Genomic DNA, 24,704 nt, shown 5'->3' with positions numbered 1-24,704 from the left:
TCACTTGAACCTGGGAGGTGGAGGTTGCAGTGAGCCGAGATCACACTACCGCACTCCAGCCTGGGCGACTGCCATCAGTATCTAAGGTAGCTGGTACTGAACAGCTATTGATAGTTCAGTATAGCTTAACAATAATCAGATGTTCTCGTTATATAGAGTAAGTGAGTTATGAGATGAACACATAATAAAACGCATATAGAAAAATTTTAAGTTGTAGGCAGGGCGTGGTGGCTCACGCCTGTAATCCCAGCACTTTGGGAGGCTGAGGCGGGTGGATCACGAGGTCAGTAGATCGAGAACATCCTGGCTAATATGGTGAAACCCCAACTCTACTAAAAGTACGAAAAAAAAAATTAGCTGGGCATGGTGGTGGGCGCCTGTAGCCCCAGTTACTCAGGAGGCTGAGGCAGGAGAATGGTGTGAACCTGGGAGGTGGAGCTTGCAGTCAGCTGAGATCACACCACTGCACTCGAGCCTGGGTGACAAAGCGAGACTCCGTCTCAAAAAGAAAAATAAAAATGTTAAGTTGTAACTGGTCAACTAGTCTGCAGTCTCTTTTGACCTAAGTAATCCTAAGAGCTACAATTGTCAGAACAACCTTCTGATGCCTCCGTGCTTTGTGCTTCACCCTCATTTCGGCTTCCAGGTACCCTCTGTGCTGGGGCAATCTACACACTCCATACAAGGTACCTGCTAAGCAGGGCCTCCTAAAATACCGCTTCTATCACATCACCAGGCTGTCGACTCCTAATGGCTCCAGGGCCTAGAGAATAGTCTTCTAACCTACCTAGCCTGGCAGGTACCTATATGTGTACCCGTGCTGTTGAGATCCTGACCCCAAAACACATGCAATCGGGCTTGGAACCCGAATTGAATCATAGACCGCACTTCCCAGCCTGCCCCATCACTCGGCTCCACACTCCCCATGGTGCAGCCCAAGTGCTGAGGCCTGTTCCATTCTGTTCTGCGCCCCACACTCTGCCGGCCTCCAGGCCTCACAGTGAGGACAACTTTGCTAAATCCTGGTGACTTTTTGAGGCCTGGGTTATCCTCGACCTGCCCTGCCGCCCACCTCCCCAGGTGACCGCAGCCACAGCCATGTCCACTCCAACCCCCTGACTCCCCTTTCAAGCCAGAATCTTCCGGGGGGTGTCCTCTGGGTGGCAGGAAGTGGGGCCCACCCTGGGGCATCCCTGGGGTTGCGGCTGTGTGAAAGTGTTCCCCTCACATCTCCCTGTTGGAGGTAGGCTGCTATCGCAGAGCGTTTTGGCACCTGTGTCACGGGACCCAGAAAGGCCTTGCCTTTCTGGGGCTGGGGGCCTGGGGCAAGATCAAGGGCAGCAGGCGGCTCTGCAGCCTGGGCTGGGATGCCACGGTCGCAGGCCCTTCTCGACCTGTCCCTGTGCGCCTTGGCCAGTAGAGAGGCTTTCCCAAGCCTGGGACGGGAAGGAAGGAGGCTGGAAAACCCACACACCCATCTCGGGCCGGTCCTAAGGGACAGTTGGTGGCCCTCGGGATTCCGTGTCCGCCATCGCCGCGGGGCGAACGGCCGCTGGGGGGGCACGTGCTACTCACTGCAGAGTTTACTCCACCAGGGCATGGCGCGCGCAGCCCGCCGGCAGGGGCAGCCCAACAGCGGCCCGCGAGGCCCAGCGCGCCCCTGCCGGCTGCCATAGCTCGCGAAAGCCTGGGCCCCGGGGCCTGCCGCTAACGTCACAAAGGACGCAGCCTCCCCGCGCCCGGCGCCAGCCCTCAGCCTCCCCAGAAACCCCCGGGGATCCTGCGGACCGCCCCAGTGGGGTCTCTTCAAACCCAAGCCCGCTGAGGCCGAAAACCATCCTGCTAACCAACTGCCAAGCCGCTGCTGAACATCCCTGACATTTAATTTCTTTTTTTTTTTTTTTTTGAGACGGAGTCTCGCTCTGTCGCCCAGGCTGGAGTGCAGTGGCCGGATCTCAGCTCACTGCAAGCTTTGCCTCCCGGGTTCATGCCATTCTCCTGCCTCAGCCTCCCGAGTAGCTGGGACTACAGGCACCCGCCACCTCGCCCAGCTAGTTTTTTGTATTTTTTAGTAGAGATGGGGTTTCACCGTGTTAGCCAGGATGGTCTCGATCTCCTGACCTCGTGATCCGCCCACCTCAGCCTCCCAAAGTGCTGGGATTACAGGCTTGAGCCACCGCGCCCGGCAACACTTAATTTCAAAAAAAAAAAAAAAAAAAGGCCTCGAGGCCTGGCGCGGTGGCTCACGCCTGTAATCCCAGCACTTTGGGAGGCCAAAGCGGGCGGATCGCCTGAGGTCAGGAGTTGGAGACCAGCCTGGCCAACATGGTGAACCCCCATGTCTACTAAAAATACAAACAAATTAGCCGGGGGCGGCAGCACATGTCTGTAATTCCAGCTACTCCGAAGGCTGAGGCAGGAGAATCGGTTGCACCGGGGAGGCGGAGGTTGCAGTGAGCTGAGATCGCGCCACTGCATTCCAGCCTGGGAGACAGGGCAAGACTGTCTCAAAAACAAACAAACAAAAAAAAAACAACACCCCAAAAAACCCCAAAAACAAACAAAAAGGACCTCGACAATGGAGAAATCTGGCAGGCACCACTTTAACCAAGGGATCAGACTTATCCTGGATAATGGAACAGATGCCATCGTGCTTCCTGATGTGAGGCACTCAGAAGGACAAGAATTCATCTTTGTAGCACTGCTGATCAAAATGTTTAACGGCATCTAATCACGAGGAAACAATCAGACAAATCTGCAATGAAGGACGTTCTGCAAAACAACTAGCCTGGCCTGAAATATCAATGTCACAGAAGGATGAAAATCAAGCAAAAACACAAAGGGGTTTTGTCTGGCAATGGCCAAGGCATGGCGGAATCTGCTTGTGGGTTTGGCTGGGTTGTAAAGAGCTTTAAGTTCTTGAGTATTAGCACAAGATTGAGGGTATCAGTCAAGTTCCCATTACAAAGCCATCCCTTATAGAGCCTTGCGGGATAGAAGGTGGAGCTCACCTGCTCCTACCAACTGGGACTTCAAAAATAGTCATCTGTGAGAATGCAGATGGACAGCCACTTGGGAGGACAGTCTATGGCTTCTTTTCATACTGAATATACTCTTACCATATGATCTGGCAATCATGCTCCCTGGTATTCACCCAAATGAATATTTATGTCCACACAAAACATCTGCACACAGATGTTTACAGCAGCTTTATGCATAAGTGCCAAAACTTGGAAGCAATCAGATGTCCTTCAATAGGTGAGTGGATAAAGTATGGTACATCCAGACAACGGAATATTATTCAGTACTAAAAAGAAATGAGTTGGCTGGGTGCGGTGGCTCATGCCTGTAATCCCAGCACTTTGGGAGGCCGAGGTGGGTGGATCGCGAGGTCATGAGTTCAAGACCAGCCTGGCCAAGATGGTGAAACCCCGTCTCTACTAAAAAAAGTACAAAAATTAGCCAGGCATGATGGTGGGCACCTGTAATCCCAGCTACTCGGAAGGCTGAGGCAGAGAATTGCTTGAACCCAGGAGGCGGGGCTTGCAGTGAGCTGAGATCGTGCCACTGCACTGTCCAGCCTGGGTAACAGAGTGAGACTCCATCTCAAAAAAGAAAAAAAAAGAAAGAAAAATTAGTTATCAGGCCATGAAAAGACGTGGAGGGAACTTAAATATATATAGCTAAGCAAAAGAAGACACTCGGAGGAAGATACACAATGTATGATTCCAACTATATGACATTCTGAAAAAGGCAAAACTATAGAGACAGTAAAAAGAGCAGTAGTTGCCAGGGGCTGGGGGGAGGAAGCACAGATGATTTTTATGGCAGTGAAGCCATTCTACATGACGCTGTCATGGCGGGTACACATCATTATGTATTGGCCCAAACCCACAGAAAGTATGCCACCAAGAGTGAGCCCTAATGTAAACTTTGGACTTTGGGTGATAACCATGTATCAGTGTAGGTTCATTGATTGTAACAAACAACCCATTCTGGTGGGGAATGTTGATAAGGGCTGGGGGAGGCTGTGTAGGTGATGGGGCAAGGGACACATGGGAATTCTTTGAACTCTCCACTCAATTTTGCTGTGAACCTGAAACTACTCTTAAAAATAGTCTGTTTTTAAAAACGGTCATATGACTTGACCAACATCATATAGGTGTGTGGTATCTCAGGAGGGCCAAAGGCTGGCTAGGGAGTGCTTAGAGTGAAGGCACTAAAGGAGCAAAATACAGAGTTTGTCTTTTTGAAAGAAAAGTCAATTTCATACCCTTTTAAAGCATAAACATACTTATTTTCCATAAATCATTATAACTTTTTATAGTTCATAAGCACCACTTATGGCAAGAACAAGTATTTCGATATGTCAACTCCTACACTTAGATGGAAAAACTGCTTTATGTCTAATGTGGACAGCAATTTGAATTCTATTTCAGTGTGAAAGGCAGAGTTTATTCATAGTTACAGTCATGCATCTTTTTGAAAAGGAAACAGTGCATACATCCTACCCACCCACTCACAGATAGCGATTCAAAAGATCACCCGATCATCACTTTACAACCATCAAAGTGAAAGCTGGATAAAGCAAGAATCAATGGTGCCAAAGTGCTAAATGGAGGAGAGGGGCAGGATGTTTACATGCTTATTGTTGAAAAGGAGGGAGAAACACCCAATTCTACAGTGGAGAAATCGGACAACACCTTAACATCAGTCTACAAGGGACAGATGGACACTGCGTGCAATACCCTGAGAAGGACACAACATCACCTCTGCAGGATTCTGGCTTACAATGAGTAACCTACGGCCAGGTGCAGTGGCTCATGCCTGTAATCCCAGCACTTTGGGGGTGCGAGGTAGGCGGATCACCTCAAGTCAGGAGTTTGAGACCAGCCTGGCCAACATGGCGAAACCCAGTCTCTACTAAAAACACAAAAATTAGCCAGGCATGGTGGTGGGTGCCTGGAGTCCCAGCTACTCAGGAGGCTGACGTGGGAGAATCGCTTAAACCCGGGAGGCGGAGGTTGCAGTAAACCGAGATCACACCACTGCACTTCAGCCTGGGCAAGAGAGCAAGACTCCGTCTCAGGGAGAAAAAAAAAAGAATGAGTAACCTAAATTGATTTAGGCAAAAGAAACATCAAATAAAGAATGAGTAGAAATGGGGAGAGAACTTATGCTTTGAATATATCAAAGTCTAAAAGACAAAAGCTATAGAAGTCTTCCAGATTAAAAGAAACTAAAAAGACATGACAACACAAAATCTCTGACCCTAGGGTGGATCTTGGAATACAAAGAGGAATGCTTTAAAAGGGACATAATTAGATTAACTGACAAAATTAGAAGCAGATTATAGAAAAGTTCTGTAATAACTTAAATGTATGATATTGATAACCGTCAATATCTATACTATGGTTATGAAAGGGAATATCCCTATTCTTGGAAAATACACACTGAAATATTTAGGGATAAAATGATGTATACAACTTACTTTCAAATGCTTCCCTAATTTTTTTTGAGACAAGGTGTCCCTCTATCACTCAGGCAGGAGTACCATGGTGTCACCTTGGCTCACTGCAGCCTCCATTTCCAGGGCTCAAGCGATTCTCCAGCCTCAGCCTCCCAAGTAGCTGGGAATACAGGCGTGAGTCACCAACGCCTGGCTAATTTTTGTATTTTTAGTAGACACAGGGGTTTCACCATGGCTGGCCTTGAACTCCTGAGCTCAAAGCAATCCTCCTCAGCCTCCCAAAATGCTGGGATTACAGGTGTGAGCCACTGTGCCTGGCCTTCTTCAGTGAATTTATTAATATATCTCATGCCTATGTGAGTTATAACAGAAACCTGTGGACTGAGGTTTGTTTTGTTTTCCAACAAAAAGAGAGTAAATACAGCAAGTTAGGGAAAATGTTGACAATATTCCACTATTTGGGTTAGGTGAATCTGAGTAAAGAGTATGGGTGTTCTATGTATTCATTTTAGTTTTCCAACTTTCTGAATGTTTACAGTTATCTTTTTGTTTTTTGTTTTTGATACAGAAACTCGCTCTTGTTGCCCAGCCTGGAGTGCAATGGCACGATCTCAGCTCACTGCAACCTCCGCCTCCCAGGTTCAAGCGATTCTTCTGTCCCAGCCTCCCAAGTAGCTGGGATTACAGGCGCCCACCCCCATGCCCAGCTAATTTTTTGTATTTTTAGCAGAGATGGGGTTTCACCATATTGGCCAGGCTGCTCTCGAACTCCCAACCTCGGGTGATCTACCCGCCTCGGCCTCTCAAAGTGCTGGGATTACAGGCGCCCACCCCCACGCCCAGCTAATTTTTTGTATTTTTAGTAGAGATGGGATTTCACCATGTTGGCCAGGCTGCTCTCGAACTCCTGACCTCGGGTGATCTACCTGCCTCGGCCTCTCAAAGTGCTGAGATTACAGGCGTGAGCCACCGGAACTGGCCTGAAATTACTTTTTTTTTTTAAATCACTTGGAAGAATGCACTCGGAATTGCAGATAACTACTAAAAATTATAGAAAACAACAAAATGTAGAGTGATGATTTACCCGACCTGATTTTAGAGGAGGATATCAGATATTTCCTTCACATTACATACCATAATATAAATTTTATATTGTATTAAATAACAGGAAAACGAGTTAACTTTCTCCCACCGAAGAGAGAAAAAGAATTCAGGCAGAGGGGTTTAAATTTTAGTTGTAACACTTACTAGCACTGGGCCCTTGGGCAAGTTTCCTAAAAATCTCTGTTCTTAGACATTTCTCCAAAGAAGACATACAAACAGCAAAGAAACATATGAAAACATTCTCAGCATCACTATCAGAGAAATGCAATTTAAAACCACAATCTTGCACCAGTCAGAATGGCTATTTTTAATTATTTATTTATTTTGAGACGGAGTCTCGCTCTGTCGGCTAGGTTGCAGTGTAATGGCGCGATCTCAGTTCACTGCAACCTCCGCCTCCTGGGTTCATGCAATTCTGTCTCAGCCTCCCGAGTAGCTGGGACTACAGTCGCACGCCACTACGCCTGGCTAATTTTTATATTTTTAGTAGAGACGGGGTTTCACCATGTTGGCCAGGCTGGTCTCGAACTCCTGACCTCAGGTGATCCACCTGCCTCAGCCTCCCAAAGTGCTGGGATTATAGATGTGAGTCACTGCGCCTAGCCAGAATAGCTATTATTAAAAAGTCAAAAAACAGCAGATGTTGGCACAGATGTGGAGAAAAGGGAACGTGTATACGTTGCCAGTGGGAATGTAAATTAGTAAGAGAGCTATAGAAAACACTATGGAGATTTCTCAAGGAACAAAAAACAGAACTACCATTCCACACAGCAATCCATTATTTGGCACCTACCCAAGAGAGATAAAATCAATTTATCAAAAAGATACATGTTTCTTGCAGCACTATTCACACTAGCAAAGTCATAGAACCAACCCAAGTGTCCAAAGTTTGACTGGATAAAGAAAACGTGGTCCACATACACCATGGAATATATGCAGCCATAAAAAAGAAAGAAATCATGTCCCTTGCAGCAACATGGAAGGATCTGGAGGCCATAAACCTAAGTAAAATAACTCAGAAAGTAAAATGCTGCGTATTCTCATAAATGGTAGTTAACCAATGAGTACACAGGGACATAAAGATGGAAATAATAGACACTGGGGACTCTAAAAGGGAGGGAAGGTGGGAGGGAAGTGAGCGTTGAAATATACTATTGAGTACAATGTTCACCACTCCTGTGATGGGTACACAAGAGCCCAAACTTCACCCTTATGCAATATATCCATGTAACAAACCTATACACGTATCCCTGAAGCTAAACTAAAAATAAGGCCAGGTACAGCGGCTCACAGGGCTGTAATCCCAGCACTTTGAGAGGCCGAGGCAGGAGGATCACTTTGGGGTCAGGAGTCTGAGACCAGCTTTGGGCAACACAGTCAAACCCTGTCTCTACTAAAAATACAAAAGCTAGCTGGGCGTGGTGGTACATGCTTGTAATCCCAGCTACTTAGGAGGCTGAGGCAGGAGGATAGCTTGAACCCGCAAGGTGGAGGTTACAATGAGTGGAGATCGTGCCACTGCACTCTAGCTTGGGTAACAGAGTGAGTCTCCATCTCACAAAAAAAAAAAAAAAAAAAAAAAGTGAAATAAAAAGAAAATGAAAATCTCTGTTCTTAGTGTCCTCACCTATAACATAAGTTGCTTACATTATAGGTGAGGACACTAAGGCTGGTTATGAGGATGACGTATCAGTTGGCTTTCTATAAAAATAAAACTTTAATTTTCATTACTTTTTGCCAATTCCAAACATAATCAGTATAAATTGTAGACAACTTTAAAAACACAGAGAATAGGGAAAACTTTTCATAAGGACAACATCCAGATAATCACTATTTGTTTTGTTTTCTGAACAGAGTCTTTAAAACTAAGACCTAATGGCTGCAAAATTTGTTTTTCTGTCCCCATGGTTAGATAATGTCAAATCTTCACCATCATCCTTCCTCACAAACATTCCCGAGTAGAAAATCATTGTCCAAATGCCTGAATGAGTTTTGGACAGAAGAGGGCGGTATTGAACAGCTTTCAGCTCTGCTGAACCAGAAAGCTCTTGATTTTCACCACCAGAAGTCACTGAAAATCACATACAAAAAGTTGAAGACTGGGTGCAGTGGCTCACGTCTGTAACCCCAGCACTCTGGGAGGCCGAGGCGGGTGGATCACGAGGTCAGGAGATCAAGACCATCCTGGCTAACATGGAGAAACCCTGTCTCTTAGTAAAAATTAGCCAAACATGGTGGCGGACTCCTTTAGTTCCAGGAGGCTGAGGCAGGAGAATGGCGTGAACCCGGGCGGTGGAGCTTGCAGTGGAGATCCTACCACTGCACTCCAGCCTGGGCGACAACTATTCCGTTTCAAAAAAAAAAAAAAATTGAGATGCACTCTTTTTTATTTTTTTTTGAGACGGAGTCTTGCTCTGTTGCCCAGGCTGGAGTATAATGGCGTGATCTCGGCTCTCTGCAGCCTCTGCCTCCAGTGTTCCAGCGGTTCTCCTGTCTCAGCCTCCTGCGAAGCTGGGACTACAGGTGCCCGCCACCACACCCGGCTAATTTTTGTATTTTTAGTAGAGACAGGGTTTCGCCATGTTGGCCAGGCTGGTTTCGAACTACTGCCTCAAGTGATCCACCTGCCTCAGCCTCCTAAAGTGTTGGGATTACAGGCATGAGCCACCGCGCCCAGCTGAGATGCACTTTCAAATCCTGTAAAGTTGAATGTGACATTGTGCCTATTTTTAACACCTTGACTTCCAACATCAACATTTCAAGGGGAGAAAAGAGGCACATAATATGTCTCGAGTTAACTCCCTATCTTCTAGTTTTCTTTATTTGCACCATGTAAAGATGCAGATCCCTTTTCTGTTTTTGTTTTTGTAGAGATGGAGGATCTCGCTATGTTGCCCAGGCTAGTCTTGAACTCCTGGCCTCAAGCGATCCTCCCACCTCAGCCTCCCAAAGTGCTGGGATTACAGACATAAGCCACAGAGCCTGGCCAGATGCAGGTCCTTTACCTCAAGTATGGCTCAAAGGTGGCCGGGACCCTTCTTCCTGTGCTGGCCTCCCCCTCCTCATCTCCTTCACTTTTTTTTTTTTTTTTTTTTTTTGTTGAGACGGGGTCTCGCTCTGTCACCCAGGCTGGAGTGCAGTGGCGCGATCTCAGCTCACTGCAAGCTCCGCCTCCCGGGTTCACGCTATTCTCCTGCCTCAGCCTCCTGAGTAGCTGGGACTACAGGCGCCCGCCACCTCGCCCGGCTAGTTTTTTTTGTATTTTTTAGTAGAGACGGGGTTTCACCGGGTTTGCCAGGATGGTCTCGATCTCCTGACCTTGTGATCTGCCCGTCTCGGCCTCCCAAAGTGCTGGGATTACAGGCTTGAGCCACCGCGCCCGGCCATCTCCTTCACTTTTTTTAGCTTTCCCCAGCCCAACTGTACATGATACACCAAAATCACCCCCATATTTCCCAGTTTCTTGCTGCTGGTAAAGATTGCCAAACAAGACCATCATCATTCCCTTCTAGTTTGTGGCTAGCAGAAACTTTGAAAAAAAAAAATTTTTTTTTTTTTGAGACACAGTCTTGCTACGTTGCCCAGGCTAGAGTGTAGTGGTGTGATCTCGAATCACTGCAGCCTCCACCTCCTGGGTTCAAGCAATTTTCTTGCCTCAGCCTCCCGAGTAGTTGGGACCACAGGCGCTTGCCACCATGCCTAGCTTATTTTTTATTTTTAGTAGAGACGGAGTTTCGCCATGTTGGCCAGGTTGGTCTCAAACTCCTGACCTCAGGTGATCCGCTAGCCTCGGCCTCCCAAAGTGCTGGGATTACAGGCGTGAGCTATTGCACCTGGCCTGAGAAACTATTTTTACGTGCTCCCTGCATGCTGGTTGTGAATGAGTTAAAGATTGCAGCTTAGTGAGCACCGTGAGAGGCTGTTAAATGCATTATAAAACAGTCTAAAAGATGTGGGGGCAGCAGGCAGGAGAGGCTCAGACCAGAGGCTCAACCCACTCCCACTGCTGGGAGTGAAGGGAGTAAGTGATTGATAAGAGGCCTCTAAAAATAATGGAGGGGGCTTCCAGGACAGGCAGCCAGTGCTCACCCATGCAGGCCTGGCACAGTGGAATCCATTCACAGCCACACGTCATCACAGCCTTCCTTTAGGGCGCTTCTTTTAATTCAAAACTCCTACGGAATTTTCATCTGCCTTAGCTTTGTCTGACTGGCTACAAAGAGGAAGATCAGAAAGCTTCATCTTTGATTTGGGATCACTGATATGGGGATGTACTTTTTGGTGCCCCTAAAACCTCCTTTGATTTTGGAGTGGCCTTTTCCACACAATGTAGGTTTTTTTTTTTTTTTTTTGAGACGGAGTCTCGCTCTGTCGCCCAGGCTGGAGTGCGGTGGCCGGATCTCAGCTCACTGCAAGTTCCGCCTCCCAGGTTCACGCCATTCTCCTGCCTCAGCCTCCCGAGTAGCTGGGACTACAGGCGCCTGCCACCTCGCCCGGCTAGTTTTTTGTATTTTTTTAGTAGAGACGGGGTTTCACCATGTTAGCCAGGATGGTCTCGATCTCCTGACCTCAGGATCCGCCCGTCTCAGCCTCCCAAAGTGCTGGGATTACAGGCGTGAGCCACCGCGCCCGGCCTCCACACAATGTAGTTTTTAAACTCATGTGTGACTGAATGATCCCGCTGTTTTTAAACACGCGGCTATCCACCCAAGTCTCTCCGATGCCCAGAAAGCCCAATCGTGGTGCTCAGGTACTCACTGGTGCTGAGGTTCAGTTAGAAACAACTCCAGCATCCCACTAGGTCACAAAGACGGCCAAAATGTTAAAGGGAGTGGTCGGTGTGCCCCCTGTAGAAGCCTCTGGAGCCCGAATTCACAGGCACCTCCGTCTTCGTACTGTCCTGTTAGTCACTGGTCTTTTCCCACCCTGTAGACACTTCAAAGGGCAGGAAAAAAGACTAATCCTTCCAACAGGCTACACACCCATGTGTGATACATGTCTTGATTGACAGGTCTTTTGACATCAATCATTAGTGAAACAACATCATCCATGCCTTGTTTCTCAAGAGAGTATTACTACAGAAACCAGATATTTCTATGCCCTTCTTCTGGGTGGAGACACCTAATCACATGCTTGTGTGAGACAGGGTCAACATGCTGAAAATATTACTTGGAAAAGATAAGATAATTTTAAAGAAGCTGTAGAAAGAGCTTTCATTCACTTAATTTTCTGAATATACCCAAGAAGGAGGGATCTCTGCATGGATATAGTGCATATAAGACACAGGGCTGGGCCGGGCGTGGTGGCTCACCTCTGTAATTCCAGCACTTTGGGAGGCCAAGGCAGGTGGATCACAGGGTCAGGAGATCGAGACCATCCTGGCTAACATGATGAAACCCCATCTCTACTAAAAACACAAAAATTTAGCCGGGTGTGGTGGCGGGCACCTGTAATCCCAGCTACTCAGGAGACTGAGGCAGGAGAATCATTTGAACCTGGGAGGTGGAGGTTGCATTGAGCTAAGATCATGCCACTGCACTCCAGCCTGGCGAAAGAGCGAGACTCTGTCTCAAAAAAAAAAAAAAAAAAAAAAAGACGTAGGGCTGGACATGCTACTCAGTAGGGTCCCAGCTGCTTGGGAGGCTGAGGCAGGAGGATCGTTGAGCCCAGGAGTTCCAGGCTGCAGTGATCTATGATCATGCTACTGTACTCCAAAACAAAACTTTTAAAAAGATGAAGTAAAAATAAAGACTGGATACGGATGAAGCTACTTCATGCTACAACATTCCGGAAGGAAAAATAACTTGAAGTTACCACTGCCAAGACCTTGGGTAGGCTTTTTGCTTTATGTTTTTCTAAGATAAATGAAAGTTATTCTTAATAATAAGTGTGGAAAGTGAAATAGAGAACAAAAGATACCTCCTGGAGTGAACACCTTTCACCCTATTTTTAAGAGTATAAACTATCCTCAATTACTACATTATAAAAAAATTATAACACATGTTTAATAATAACAAACAGCTTGTTTTAAAATTTAAAATTAAAAAATTTTAAACAGCTTTGTCATAACAAACCACTTTGAGGTTAAAAAAAAAAGGTCTATGGAATATTAATGGAGTCAAATAAATGTGAAAATATATGAAAAGTTGCATCTTTAGTGATGTAGTAAGAAACCAAAACTTGAAATCATTTCATGTACAAAAATCTCACTTTGGCCAAGAATTACTGAAGTGTTTCACACTGAGGTGTTACCTGCTATTAACCTAGGTTTGTCTCCAGATAAATGGTCTGTGAATCCCAGTTTATCAAATCAATGTCCAGGTCTATAATGTGTATGTGCAAATACACATTTTCCTTTAGAAAATATCCATAATCTCCCCGTCCCCAAAGCTGCAAAGGCTCCATGATCCCAAGAAGGGCTAAGCTACAGTGGTCCCTGCTGGCTCTGCGCTCCCTGGCCCCAAGCTCCATATAATGTAGAGACGGCCCACGTGTTCAAAACCTGGAGCATCGTCTTTCTTTTCTCACTTTTCCAAATACTTAGCGACTAAGAGAGAAATTATACATTGTTTTCTTTTACTTTAGAGGCTTAAAAGAAGAAAAAAACATAAAGGAATATGTTGATTACATATTACAAAATGTTACTGTTTTTATCCAAACCTTAGCTATCAGGTTTCAGTGACACCACCACCATCATTTTTTGTTGAGAAAAAGAAGTACGATATTGCAGAAACGACATGTTCATTTTTCAGGCTTAGTCTCACCAGCGCTCCCCATCCCCAGGCACATCAGGACGGCTTACAGTGACATCTGGAACTAGTTATCTTTCCCCCAAGATTCGTAGCATTGTCCTGGAATTTTTCCAGGAATTCTCTGCATTCTAAGTCCATCCCTTATATGCTACACACCCAACTTCCCTTGTTCTAAAGCTCATTAACCAGAAAACCTCCAAGCGGAGATACATTCAAATTCATAGAAGCAAAAATCCCATACAGAAGCACATAGGTGACATCATCATTGGACCTGGTGTTTTTTTTGGGGGGGTGGGGTGGGGACAGGGTCTTGCTCTGTTGCTCAGGCTGGAATACAGTGGCACAAGTGATCCTCCTACCTCAGCTTCCTAAGTAACTGGGACTACAGGCACGGGCCACATTGCCCAGCTAAATTTTTAATTTTTTTTAGAGAGGAGGTCTCCCCTATGTTGACCATGCTGGTCTCGAACTCCTGGACTCAAGCGATCCGCCTGCCTTGGCCTCCCAAAGTGCTGAGATTACAGGCATAAACCACAGTGTCCAGCCCCAATCCCTGGTTTTTATATTGATGTTTCACGATCCCTTAAACATCTGAGCGGGCATGTAAGAATGTGGACGTCACTAACACAAGTATTAGCATCTTCACAACGAGAAAGAGGTCTTTTGCAAGGTACTCTACAGTTATGCCCTTACTAGCTGTGAAACCTTGGGTAATTATCAAATCATGAGAAACTTGCTTTCGCGATAGAAACGGGGTTACAGAACCACTTTTTGCAGGATTCTTGTGAGGAATACATGATAATGTCCACAAAGTGCTGAGAAACACCTGCCAGACTAGGCGCTCAGGAAGTGGTAGTTATTAATCTAGCAGTTGTGAAAGTATCAATTTCGTGTCTCCAAAGTCTCTTGACAAGGCATCTCTCTCCATAGCAGATGGGAAACACCCATGTGCGAGGTATTTTTTTTCTCTTGTAAAAATTATTTGCATCGGGAAGTGCATTATAAATAATATAGAACTAACACGAATGTTGATTCTCCCCCAGTTTCTACTTTAAAGAATGATGTCTCTATTTCTCATGATACTTGACAGTTTGCAATATTATCAGTATTATCAGTGTCAGTAATGTGGGTGACTTAGAGAAAATAGAAAAGGTACTTGCTTAATTTAAAAAGCATTTTTTTTTTGGCCAGGCGTGGTGGCTCACGCTTGTAATCCCATCATTTTGGGAGGCTGAGGCAGGGTGGATCACCTGAAGTCAGGAGTTCAAGATCAGCCTGGCCAACATGGAGAAACCTTGTCTCTACTAAAAATACAAACATTAGTGGGGCGTGGTGGTGGGCGCCTGTAATCCCAGCTACTCGGCAGGCTGAGGCAGGGAGAATTGCTTGAACCTGGGAGGTGGAGGTTGCAATGAGCTGAGATCGAGCCACTGCACTCCAGCCTGGGTGACAGAGTGAGACTTCATCTCAAAAAAAAAAAAAAAAAAGGGATTTTTTTTGCTGGCATGCCATTTACAGTTGAGTGGGGAAGGGGATGATCATCGTGTCACATCACTTATTCCTTGTTTCTAAGCTAACTTATTGCAAATGAGATGTGAGAGAAAGAGACCCCAAGAATGGCAACAGTATATAATGTGAATAAGCAATCATTTCATAATTCAATTTCCACTGCATTCATTTTAGTGGTTTGTGTAAACTGGGTTGTGTGGGGGGGGGGGGGGGCGGGGGGGATAATAGTATTAAGTGATAGCTTTTCCTTACTTACAGAAATGCAAACTCATTCCTAAGTAGTTCCTACAAAATGCCATCAGTCCCGTTAATAAATGGTAAAATTTAAACACACGCCTCCTAAAATAACATAGTGCTAAAGAGAACTACAATAACCTTCTATCGTATTTAAGTGAGTAATCCCAAAGACGCAAGAGACCTTTCAGATTGCACTAAACCTTACTGTCAATTTTTTTTTTTTTTTTGAGGCGGAGTCTCGTTCTGTTAACCAGGCTGCAGGGCAGTGGCACAATCTCGGCTCACTGCAACCTCTGCCTCCCGGGTTCAAGCAATTCTCTCTGCCTCAGCCTCCTGAGTAGCTGGGATCACACATGCACACCACCATGCCCGGTTAATTTTTGTATTTTTAGTAGAGACAAGGTTTCACCATGATGGTCAGGCTAGTCTCGTACTCCTGACCTCATGATCCTCCCGCCTCAGCCTCCCAAAGTGCTGGGATTACAGGCGTGAGCCACCACGCCCGACCACCTTACTGTCAATTTTTAAAGCCCTCATGGCTTTTCAAGATTCTGAACAACTATTTAAAGATGATGATTATGAATCTTCTCCATCAGAATAACTTGCGGAGGAAAAACAGCTGAAACTCCCTTTCATTTTTACTTCTTCCACTACATAAGATTTCTTGCTGTTAAATTTTTGGAGTTAAGATTTTCTCTGCACTTTCTTATTACCAGGAAAAAGTGCAAAATTTTGCCACATCCTCCACACCCACACTGTAAGAAAAGTAAATTCAGAAAGCAATAGAGTCAATTATCTGATTTTGCCTTAAAAATTAGTCCTTCCCACTATTTCCATTCATTTATCATTCCATTGGGGTTATCTGAGCCAACTATTAAAGGCCCCCTCAAGTGTTCCAAGTTTATTAACCTTTAATGACTGCTAAAACTTTAGACCACCTTCTTTTACCATAGGAATCTCAGTATGCGACTAACCGAATAGTGAATATGATAAAAATCATATTGTACCCAGAAAGTACTCAGAAAAAAGTCATGATCTCAGAAGCACCACCCCAAGCTGTGACTCCCTACAATACACATTTGCATATTCCATTCATAGAAAAATTAATGATTTGGGGAAAAAAATGGAGATTTTCGTGTTTTAAATTTTTTCATTTTGTACAGTCTGTTCACTAATAGTTTCGAGATATGGCATAAACTTTCAAGCTGGGTAAATGGTAGAAAGGTTAGCCAAGTCAACTTGGGGGGCAAATTTTAAGGAAATCTCAAAGAAAACAAGCTAATCTATAGGAAGTGAGAGATAATTTTAGTATTGCTGAACTTTCACATTCTTTTAAATTACACAGGAGTGCATGGCTTTGCAGGAGCAGTTGCACTGAGAAAATTTTAAGTCCTAGAAATTCTGTAGTTGCTTTAAAAAAAAAACAAACATGTAGGCCAGGTGCGGTGGCTCATGCCTATAATCCCAGCACTTTGGGAGACTGAGGCAGGCAGATCACGAGGTCAAGAGATCGAGACCATCCTGGCCAACTTGGTGAAACCCTGGTTCTACTAAAAATACAAAATTAGCTGGGCTTGGTGTGCGCCTGTAACCCCAGCTACTCGGGAGGCTGAGGCAGGAGAATCGCTTGAACCTGGGAGGCGGAGGTTGCAGTGAGCCGAGATCGAGCCACTGTACTCCATTACGGCAAAAGAGCAAGACTCCATCTCAAAACAAAAACAAAAATAAAAACAAAAGTAGATTTGGCAGCAATGATCACAAATATTTAAAGAAGTGCTGTTCCTATAAAGTTAAATTCGCAAATGCAGTTTAATTTTCTTGATGAGAGGAAGAGAAAATAAGCAAGTGAGGCCACAGTACAATGGCATAAGACTATCAAGTCAAGTTAGAGGAGCCGTAAGGGCATTCTAAAAGTTTCATGCATAGAAGTTATTTGTAGAAGTAGGCATTCAATATTATAATTCATACGACCAAATTCCTAGAAAGTAAGCTAAAGAAACATACTTTTTAAATACTATTTGTTGCTTAAATAGTGTTGCTTCCTAGCCACCAATTTTATAATAACTATGGCTTTATTAAAACCACCACTTAAAGCAGAGCTTAAATGTTAGTCCCCTAAACCACCCAGTGTACCTTTATTCAAAGTTCCTAGTAAACAAGTCAAAATGCAAACACTTGTAATTTGCCCAGAAGAGGAAAGTATTTGGTCTACGACTACGGCAAGAGATTAAGCTTTCACAACTTATTTTCAAGTTCACATACATCTGACATATTTCTATTCAGTCGGCTGCTGCTGTTCCTCTCCACATCCCTGTCTCCCTAAGGGAAAGGTACAACCCCGAAGAAAATATACTAAAAGTCTCCCATAGGCACAGCCAAGAAGAGTCCAGCTCAGCCAAAAACGAAAAGCTGAGGTTGTTTGATTCTTGCTAAGCCCAAGAGAGAATGTTCTTCTGATGAAAAACTCAGCACACGGAGAGAAATAAATGCCAATAACGGTCCAGCCACTGACCTCCCGGGCTCCCCACCAAACGCGCATTCGACGGAAGAAAGCCCTTTTCGTGCCCCGTGCCTGCCGTCCGGGAAGGACACAAGCGACCTGACCTGTGCCTTACCTGTGATGGTGATGGTCCCCAGCATATTTTAAGTAGCACTACTGTACAGGAGATCAGCTTAGCGGGTCCCTGCCCTCTCCAGCAGACGCCTCGTCTCCTTCCTGCCAATCCCGGGTGGTCTCGGTGGGATCAGAGCGGACTGAGCGCCCAGCCACTCCCGGAGGATCAGGGAGAACAGGAGGTGCCCTCGGAGCTGCCGCAGCGAAAAACGGAGCGCGGATGCATTTCCCCAGATAATTATAGGCGGACCCCCACCCACGCCACCACCCAGCCACCCACACGCGGGCTGGCGCTGGCCCCTCCCTTGCTGCGCTCCATGACTTCGGGAGCGCAAACTTCCCGGCCCGGGCTGCACAAGCAGGGGGTCACGTGCTTCACCTTAAAGCCCTCCCCCAAGCTGGGCTCTGTGGTCAGCGGGCTCTGCAGAGTCCCGGGAGGGTTTAGAGGGTGCTGGGCATGAGTACGATGCTGGAGCGGCCGCATTGGATCTAAACGGTTACCTCATTCCTGGCACCGATTTACTAATACTTCTGTATCTCAGCTTTTTAAATCATTTCAAGGAAATAGCCACACAGACATCAAATTCTCCCTCCATTTTAAAGACTGCATTCTGCATCCTTTTGTTTGTTTAAAGATTGGTGTGGTGCAAAACACCTCCCTTCTTGGCATCTGTAGCATTTTATATTTTCACCATCTGTGTCTTACACACACGTTGCACTGATCTGAGGATTGGCAACTCTCAGTAGTGCTGTTTACTGAACTCATTCTTTGAGAAGGGCTGTTAGAAGTGAACTTGTTCCTTCTAACAAGTGCTATCTTCAATACTTGACCAAGGTAACTTTTCAAAAGCAGACTTGAGCATGAGGTCTTTTTCTTTTTTTTTTTTTCTTCTTCTTTTTTTTTTTTTTAATTTATTTATTATTATTATACTTTAAGTTGTAGGGTACATGTGCATAACGTGCAGGTTTGTTACATATGTATACTTGTGCCATGTTGCTGTGCTGCACCCATCAACTCGTCATTTACATCAGGTATAACTCCCAATGCAATCCCTCCCCCCTCCCCCCGAGCATGAGGTCTTTTTCTAAATGGCAGAAGTTAGCTCATCTTTTAGATCAAACTACGCCATGTTCCAATTTTTAGACACGATCACATCTCTAACATGCAAGCACACACCTCGGAATTCAAAGCCTGTGTTAAAAGTTCCGAAGATTTCAGGCAGCCCTAGAGCACTTCAATTCTTTCTCATAGAAGCTTCAGGTTTGTTCTTTGTAAAGACATAAGTGACAAATGAGTTGGTGTAGTCTCACAATTTTAATACACTTTTTTTGTACGCCAATTTTTTGTTAGGGTAGGTCCTTTAGGTCCCCTGGGTTTGTTCCCTTCTTTCATCCTTTCCTTATTTCATGCCTTGCCTGCCTGACCCCATTAACACCAGCTCTTCCCCTACGCAAACAAAAAGGAAAGTTTTACTATTGCGCTTCTCTTCAGAGAATGAAGATCTTGTTCATTACTGCTTGGGGCAGGGAGGAGGGAGGGGAGCCTCGGCGTGGACCACAGTGGGCACAGCAAAGAGGAGGGTGGGCGAGGAACAGGAGAATCAGGGAAAAATGGAAGTCCAGGAGAGCTGGCTAGCATGGCACGTAGTTGCGCCTTTTGGGCACCAGGGGGCGCGATGCACCACACTCAGGCCCAGAGTGAGCAGCATGAAGGCCGCTTCCTTGCTGGTAACCGGACCTTGTTAAAAAAATCAGCTTCAGCCTCTCCAAAAACCTGGCTTCCGTTTCACATCCTGGCAAATACCCGGCCTGGCGGGAACAGGGAGGGATGGGCCTTGTCCTGACTCAGTAAGATATTGCCTGGAAGCTGACTCCCAGACCGAGCCACTGAGCAGCTTCCCAACCTTTTATCTTCTCTAGAGAAGTCTCAACTCTAGTTCACAAATTGCTCCAATTGTAATAATGAGTCTGGTGTATGTGAAATGCTGCTGGTACTGAACATCCCTCTGGAGTCCACAGAGCCAAGGGGGCAGGGAAGCTTGGCCATTCCTCTCCTCCCAATCCCAGCCCCGGAGTGTCCTGGCTGTGCAAATCATGGATAAAGACATCTTGGGATGTTGTATCAGGGGCTACATTAGTAAGTCCCTTCCCCAGAGATGTCCCAGGAGCCGTGGGCGATCTGGGATCTGAGGGTTTGGTTCTGCATCATTTCTCAGCACCAGTGGTTGGGGACAACACAGGCTATCATCTGGTGCCACTTCTGAAATCGAGTCTGCCCTTGCAGAGCAGAATGAATCTCCAGCTCCTCTCCTTTCTATCAGTCCAAATTCTAACAACAGAGCAAGCAGCAGCTATTTCACTGAGCTGGGTAGGAAGAAAAATAAAAACACACAAAATGTCACTAGTTACACATTTAATACCCTAAACAACATTTCCAAAGGTCACCGTACTGCTGTTCAGTTTTGGCACTGAAACATTTCTTTTTTTGACATTCATGAAGACGCTAACGCATCTGATTTGATATATTTTTTTTTTCTTTTTTTTGAGATGGTGTCTTGCTCTTGTCGCCCAGGCTGGAATGCAGTGGTACGATATCATCTTACTGCAACTTCCGCCCCCTGGGTTCAAGCAATTCTCTTGCCTCAGCCTCCTGAGTAGCTGGGATTACAGGCGCCTGCCACCGCGCCCTGCTAATTTTTATATTTTTAGTAGAGATGAGGTTTCACTGTGTTGGCCAGGCTGGTCTCGAACTCCTGACCTCAGGTGATCCACCCGCCTCAGCCTCCCAAAGTGCTGGGATTACAGGCATGAGCCACTGCGTCTGGCCTGATTTGATATTCTTAAAGAGGCAATTAAAATCACAAGGCAGAGCAATAGATCATGTGGCAAGTTGTAGACTCTCTCAGCCAATGGGTCTCCTTTGATCTCTACCTCTAAGAATGATCAAGGACAGGGTGCATGGCACAGCTGCCGATCAAGCCTCTGTGTGTCTGCATTTACAAAGAAAAGTCATCCATCAGGATAAAAGCAGGAGTAAAGATGACACCTAAGGTCACTGTCCAATGCAGGAGACTTTCTTTTATCATTTCCATTCTCTGTTTTTGTTAAATCAGGATTTTTAGAGGAAGACATCACCAACCAAAGTGAGAATTACAGGAATTATAAGAAGAATTATAATTATAGTAAGAATTATATAGTTTTGCTGTGTAATACATAGGTGGATGACAGAAAGCCTGTTTTTCCAAATCTGAATGGTTAATTCAACAAATATTTACCAAGTTGTTGCTCTGTATTTATTATGTGAAATACCCAGGGATCTCATTAGATACTGTCCCTGCCCTCGGGGAGCTCGGTCGTGGGTGGTGGACACGCCCAGTGGCAGGAGGGGGTAGTGGACAGGCCCAGTTAGTGGCGGGAGTGGGCAGCTCCAGTTTGGCTCACCTCTGAGGTAGCCTTGGGTCTCTGAAGGGATGAGGGGACACTCCCTGCCTGGGGCACATGGAAGGTGATCCATAGGGAGAGACAAGCATGGGCAGAGATACCAAGAGCTGGACCTTTGGGCAATCATGAGTGGGTTCCTTACAGCTATGAGATTCGGAGTTTACTTGGGGAGGTCCGGGGGTTAGGGGGTGGGGGGAAGACAATACTGGAGATTAAACTAAAAATATTTATAAAGGGTTTTGAATGACATGTTAAGGACTTTGTAACAAATTATCCATTAAAAGTGAGCAAAGAATCTGAGTAGCCATTTCTCTAAACAAAATACACAAACAACCAATGAGCACATGAAAATATGTCCAACGTTATTAGCCCTTAGAAAAATGCAAATCAAAACCACCTCACACCCACTAGGATGACCTTAATAAAAAAGAAAAAAGACAACAGGTTGGGTGTGGTGGTTCACGCCTATAATCTTAGCACTTTGGGAGGCCGAGGTGGGTGGATCACCTGAGGCCAGGAGTTCGAGACCAGCCTGGCCAACATGGCGAAACCCCGTCTCTACTAAAAATATAAAAATTAGCTGGGCATGGTGGCAGGAGCCTGTAGTCTCAGCTACTCAGGAGGCTGAGGCACAAGAATTGCTTGAACCCAGAGGGGCAGAAGTTGCAGTAAGATGATATCGTACCACTGCATTCCAGCCTGGGTGACAAAGTAAGACTGTCTCAAAAAAAAAAAAAAAAAAAAAAGACAACAACATAAAGCTGATCTGCCCGGTTTACAAAACGGGCAGGTGGCAGGGGGCAAGGAAGACCACAATAACAAGGAATGGAGAAATTGGAAACGGTACAGCTGCTTTGGAAAATAGGCTGGTAGTTCCTCAAAATGTTAAACATAGATTTATTATATGACCCAGCAATTCTCCTAGACATATACCCAAGAGCAATGAAAATATATACCTGCACAAAAACTTGTCCATCAATGTTCATTACGGTATAATATTCCTAGTAACAAAAATTGGAAGCTATCTAAATATCAACTCATGCAGAGATAAATAAAATTTAGCTTATCTAATGGAAATGGGTTAGTAATAAAAATAAAGTACTGAAACATACTATAACATAGATGAACATTGAAAAAACTTTTAAGTGAAAGAAGCTAGTCACCAAAGAGCACACATTGCTTAATTTCATTTACTTGAAATGTCTACAAGAGGCAAATCTACAGACATAAAGTAGTTAGCGGTTACCTACGACTGGGGGTTTTGGCGGGAGAGGGAGTGACAGCTAACCAGGATGGGGTTTCTTTATGAGGTAATGAAAATGTCCCGGCTGGGCTCATGCCTATAATCCCAACACTTTGGGAGGCCGAGACAGGTGGATCAGGAGATCGAGACCATCCTGGCTAACACAGTGAAACCCCATCTCTACTAAAAATAGAAAAAAATTAGCCAGGCATGGTGGCGCACGCTTGTAATTCCAGCTACTCAGGAGGCTGAGGCATGAGAATCGCTGGAACCCAGGAGGTGGAGGCTGCAGTGAGCCAAGATCGCGCCATTGCACTCCAGTCTGGGCAACAGAGCAAGACTCCCCAAAAAGAAAGAAAGAACGAAAGAAGAAAAGAAGAAAAGAAAAGACAAGAAAAGATCATGTCCCACAGCTGACTGTGGGGATGGTTATACAGCTCTGTGAATAAAGCAAAAACCACTGAACTGTGTACTTTAAAGGGGTCAACTGCACAGTATGTGAATTATAGCTCACGAAAGCTGGCTTGTTTCTTTAAAAAATAACTTTGTGCTGCTGGTTCTGAAGACTATAGGGAACCATTGGAGGCTTGAGGCAGGGGATGGTGGCACTGAATTTACTGCAATTTAGAAAAGGCACCTGGGCTGTGATGACAGGAGGAAGAGACTGAAGGAACAAAAGAGATGGATGCAGTAGTGACGAAGGTGAGGGAGGAGTCCAAAGTTACAGTGCCCACAAGATAAATGTGAATCTGTGGGATCACCCGAACGGAGTGATGTCCATGAAATAAGAATGGCCTGGAACCCTGAGGAAGAGGAGCTGAAAAAGGATGCTGAGAATGGACGGGGATTAGAGGCAATGAGGGGGAAAGTGGCAGCGGAAGCCACATGTGGAGAGGATTAAAACATGGAAGCAGCGGTCCAGTGTGGCAGCACAAAGTAGTGACACAGGCTGGGTGAGGTGGCTCATGCCTATAATCCCAGCACTTCGGGAGGCCGAGATGGGAGGATCACTTGAGGCCAGGAGTTCGAGACCAGCCTGGGCAACACAGCAAGACCCCATCTCTATAAAAAACAAAAACAAAAATCAAAGCAGTGACACAGGAAGAGAACAGGAGAGGCCTCAGAGTGGGCAGTCTGGAGGCGGGACCAGCAGACAGATGGCTGCAATAAAGCAGGCTACTTTCCTCTTTTTTCCTGAAAGGGAGGGGACTGGGACCACTATACCCAGAATTAAAACCAATATTAGGCTCTCCAACTTCCTCGAAGGATGCTTAGGTATTTAACCCAAGTATGAGTGTCACGGAATGGAAGAAAGGACTTGCACACCAAATTCAACCCTCCCTCCCTGGCCTCCTCTCCTCTCATTTTCTCTTTAACCTGGCATCACCCTGGGGGGTAAGGAAGCCAAAAACCAGTAGGGTCTCTTTTCTTCTTGCTGGAAAAGGACAGATGAAATAGAAGGGAGAATTGATGCCATTGTTATTCCTTTAAATGGACCTTTAGCGCATGTTTGGAGGTTCTAGCAGGGGAGCGCAGCTACCTGTATACCCTTGACCGAAGACCGGTCCTCCTCTATCGGGGATGGTCGTCCTCTTCGACCAAGTGTGCAGCTTCGGAAGGGACACACGTGGAGCAGTGAGGGAGGAAGGGGACACCCGCCTAGCCAGCCAGATCAGCCGAGTCAACCATGGCGATCAGTGGGGTGACAAATGTTGCAGCCAGATAGCCCTCACTTCCTGTTATTCCTTTGAAATGCTCCAAGATAATTTAAAGTTGAGTGAAATACAGCTCCAAATTGGATAACTGTAAAAGAGGAGATATATCTATCTATCTAGATATCTATCTATATCTAGATAGGTGTAGATAGATGGATAGGTAGACAGATAGATAGATATCTGTCTGTGTCTATCCATCTATACACACCCTGAATCTGAATGACACTGTCAGGTTATCTACAGGATGGGCAGTCTCTCCTGGACTCAGCGTATTTTCAGGTCTTTGCTGCATGCTATGCACATAGATAAATATCAGCTAATTGAGTTTTATGGTCCAGTTGAACTGGACATATTTGTATAGACATGGTTATTGCTATTCCAAATCCAAGATAAATACTCTGAAGAATAGTTCCTCAAAGGAATTGTTATGATACAACAGAAACACTAAAGGAGAATTTTAAAATCACTTTAAAAAGCAAGGGGAAAATAAACATTAAAAACTCAAATAATAAAAGTGATGTAGAATAAATATTATCTCTCTCCTTATTGAGTCCACATATATTTATTTCTTTACCTAGGCAATTCTATGAAATAGACCAAATGAAAAGGTATAGATTTA

The 24,704-nt window shown here is 45.3% G+C and overlaps 1 protein-coding gene across 2 annotated transcripts in view; it reads right to left on the bottom strand.

The window, feature by feature from the left end:
- Positions 1-24,704, bottom strand: part of AKAP12 (A-kinase anchoring protein 12) — a 122,160-nt gene that overhangs the window by 14,947 nt on the left and 82,509 nt on the right. Inside the window, 1 exon segment of one of the 2 annotated variants that reach the window (NM_001278477.1) lies at positions 17,688-17,944. Within the exon segment in view, the coding sequence (NP_001265406.1) occupies positions 17,688-17,712 (25 nt within the window). The 5' untranslated portion in view covers positions 17,713-17,944. 2 annotated transcript variants of the gene reach the window in all.

Source organism: Macaca mulatta, chromosome 4, assembly GCF_049350105.2.
Source record: "Macaca mulatta isolate MMU2019108-1 chromosome 4, T2T-MMU8v2.0, whole genome shotgun sequence".
Lineage (NCBI taxonomy): Eukaryota > Metazoa > Chordata > Mammalia > Primates > Cercopithecidae > Macaca > Macaca mulatta.
This window is presented reverse-complemented; position numbering and strand designations above follow the sequence as displayed.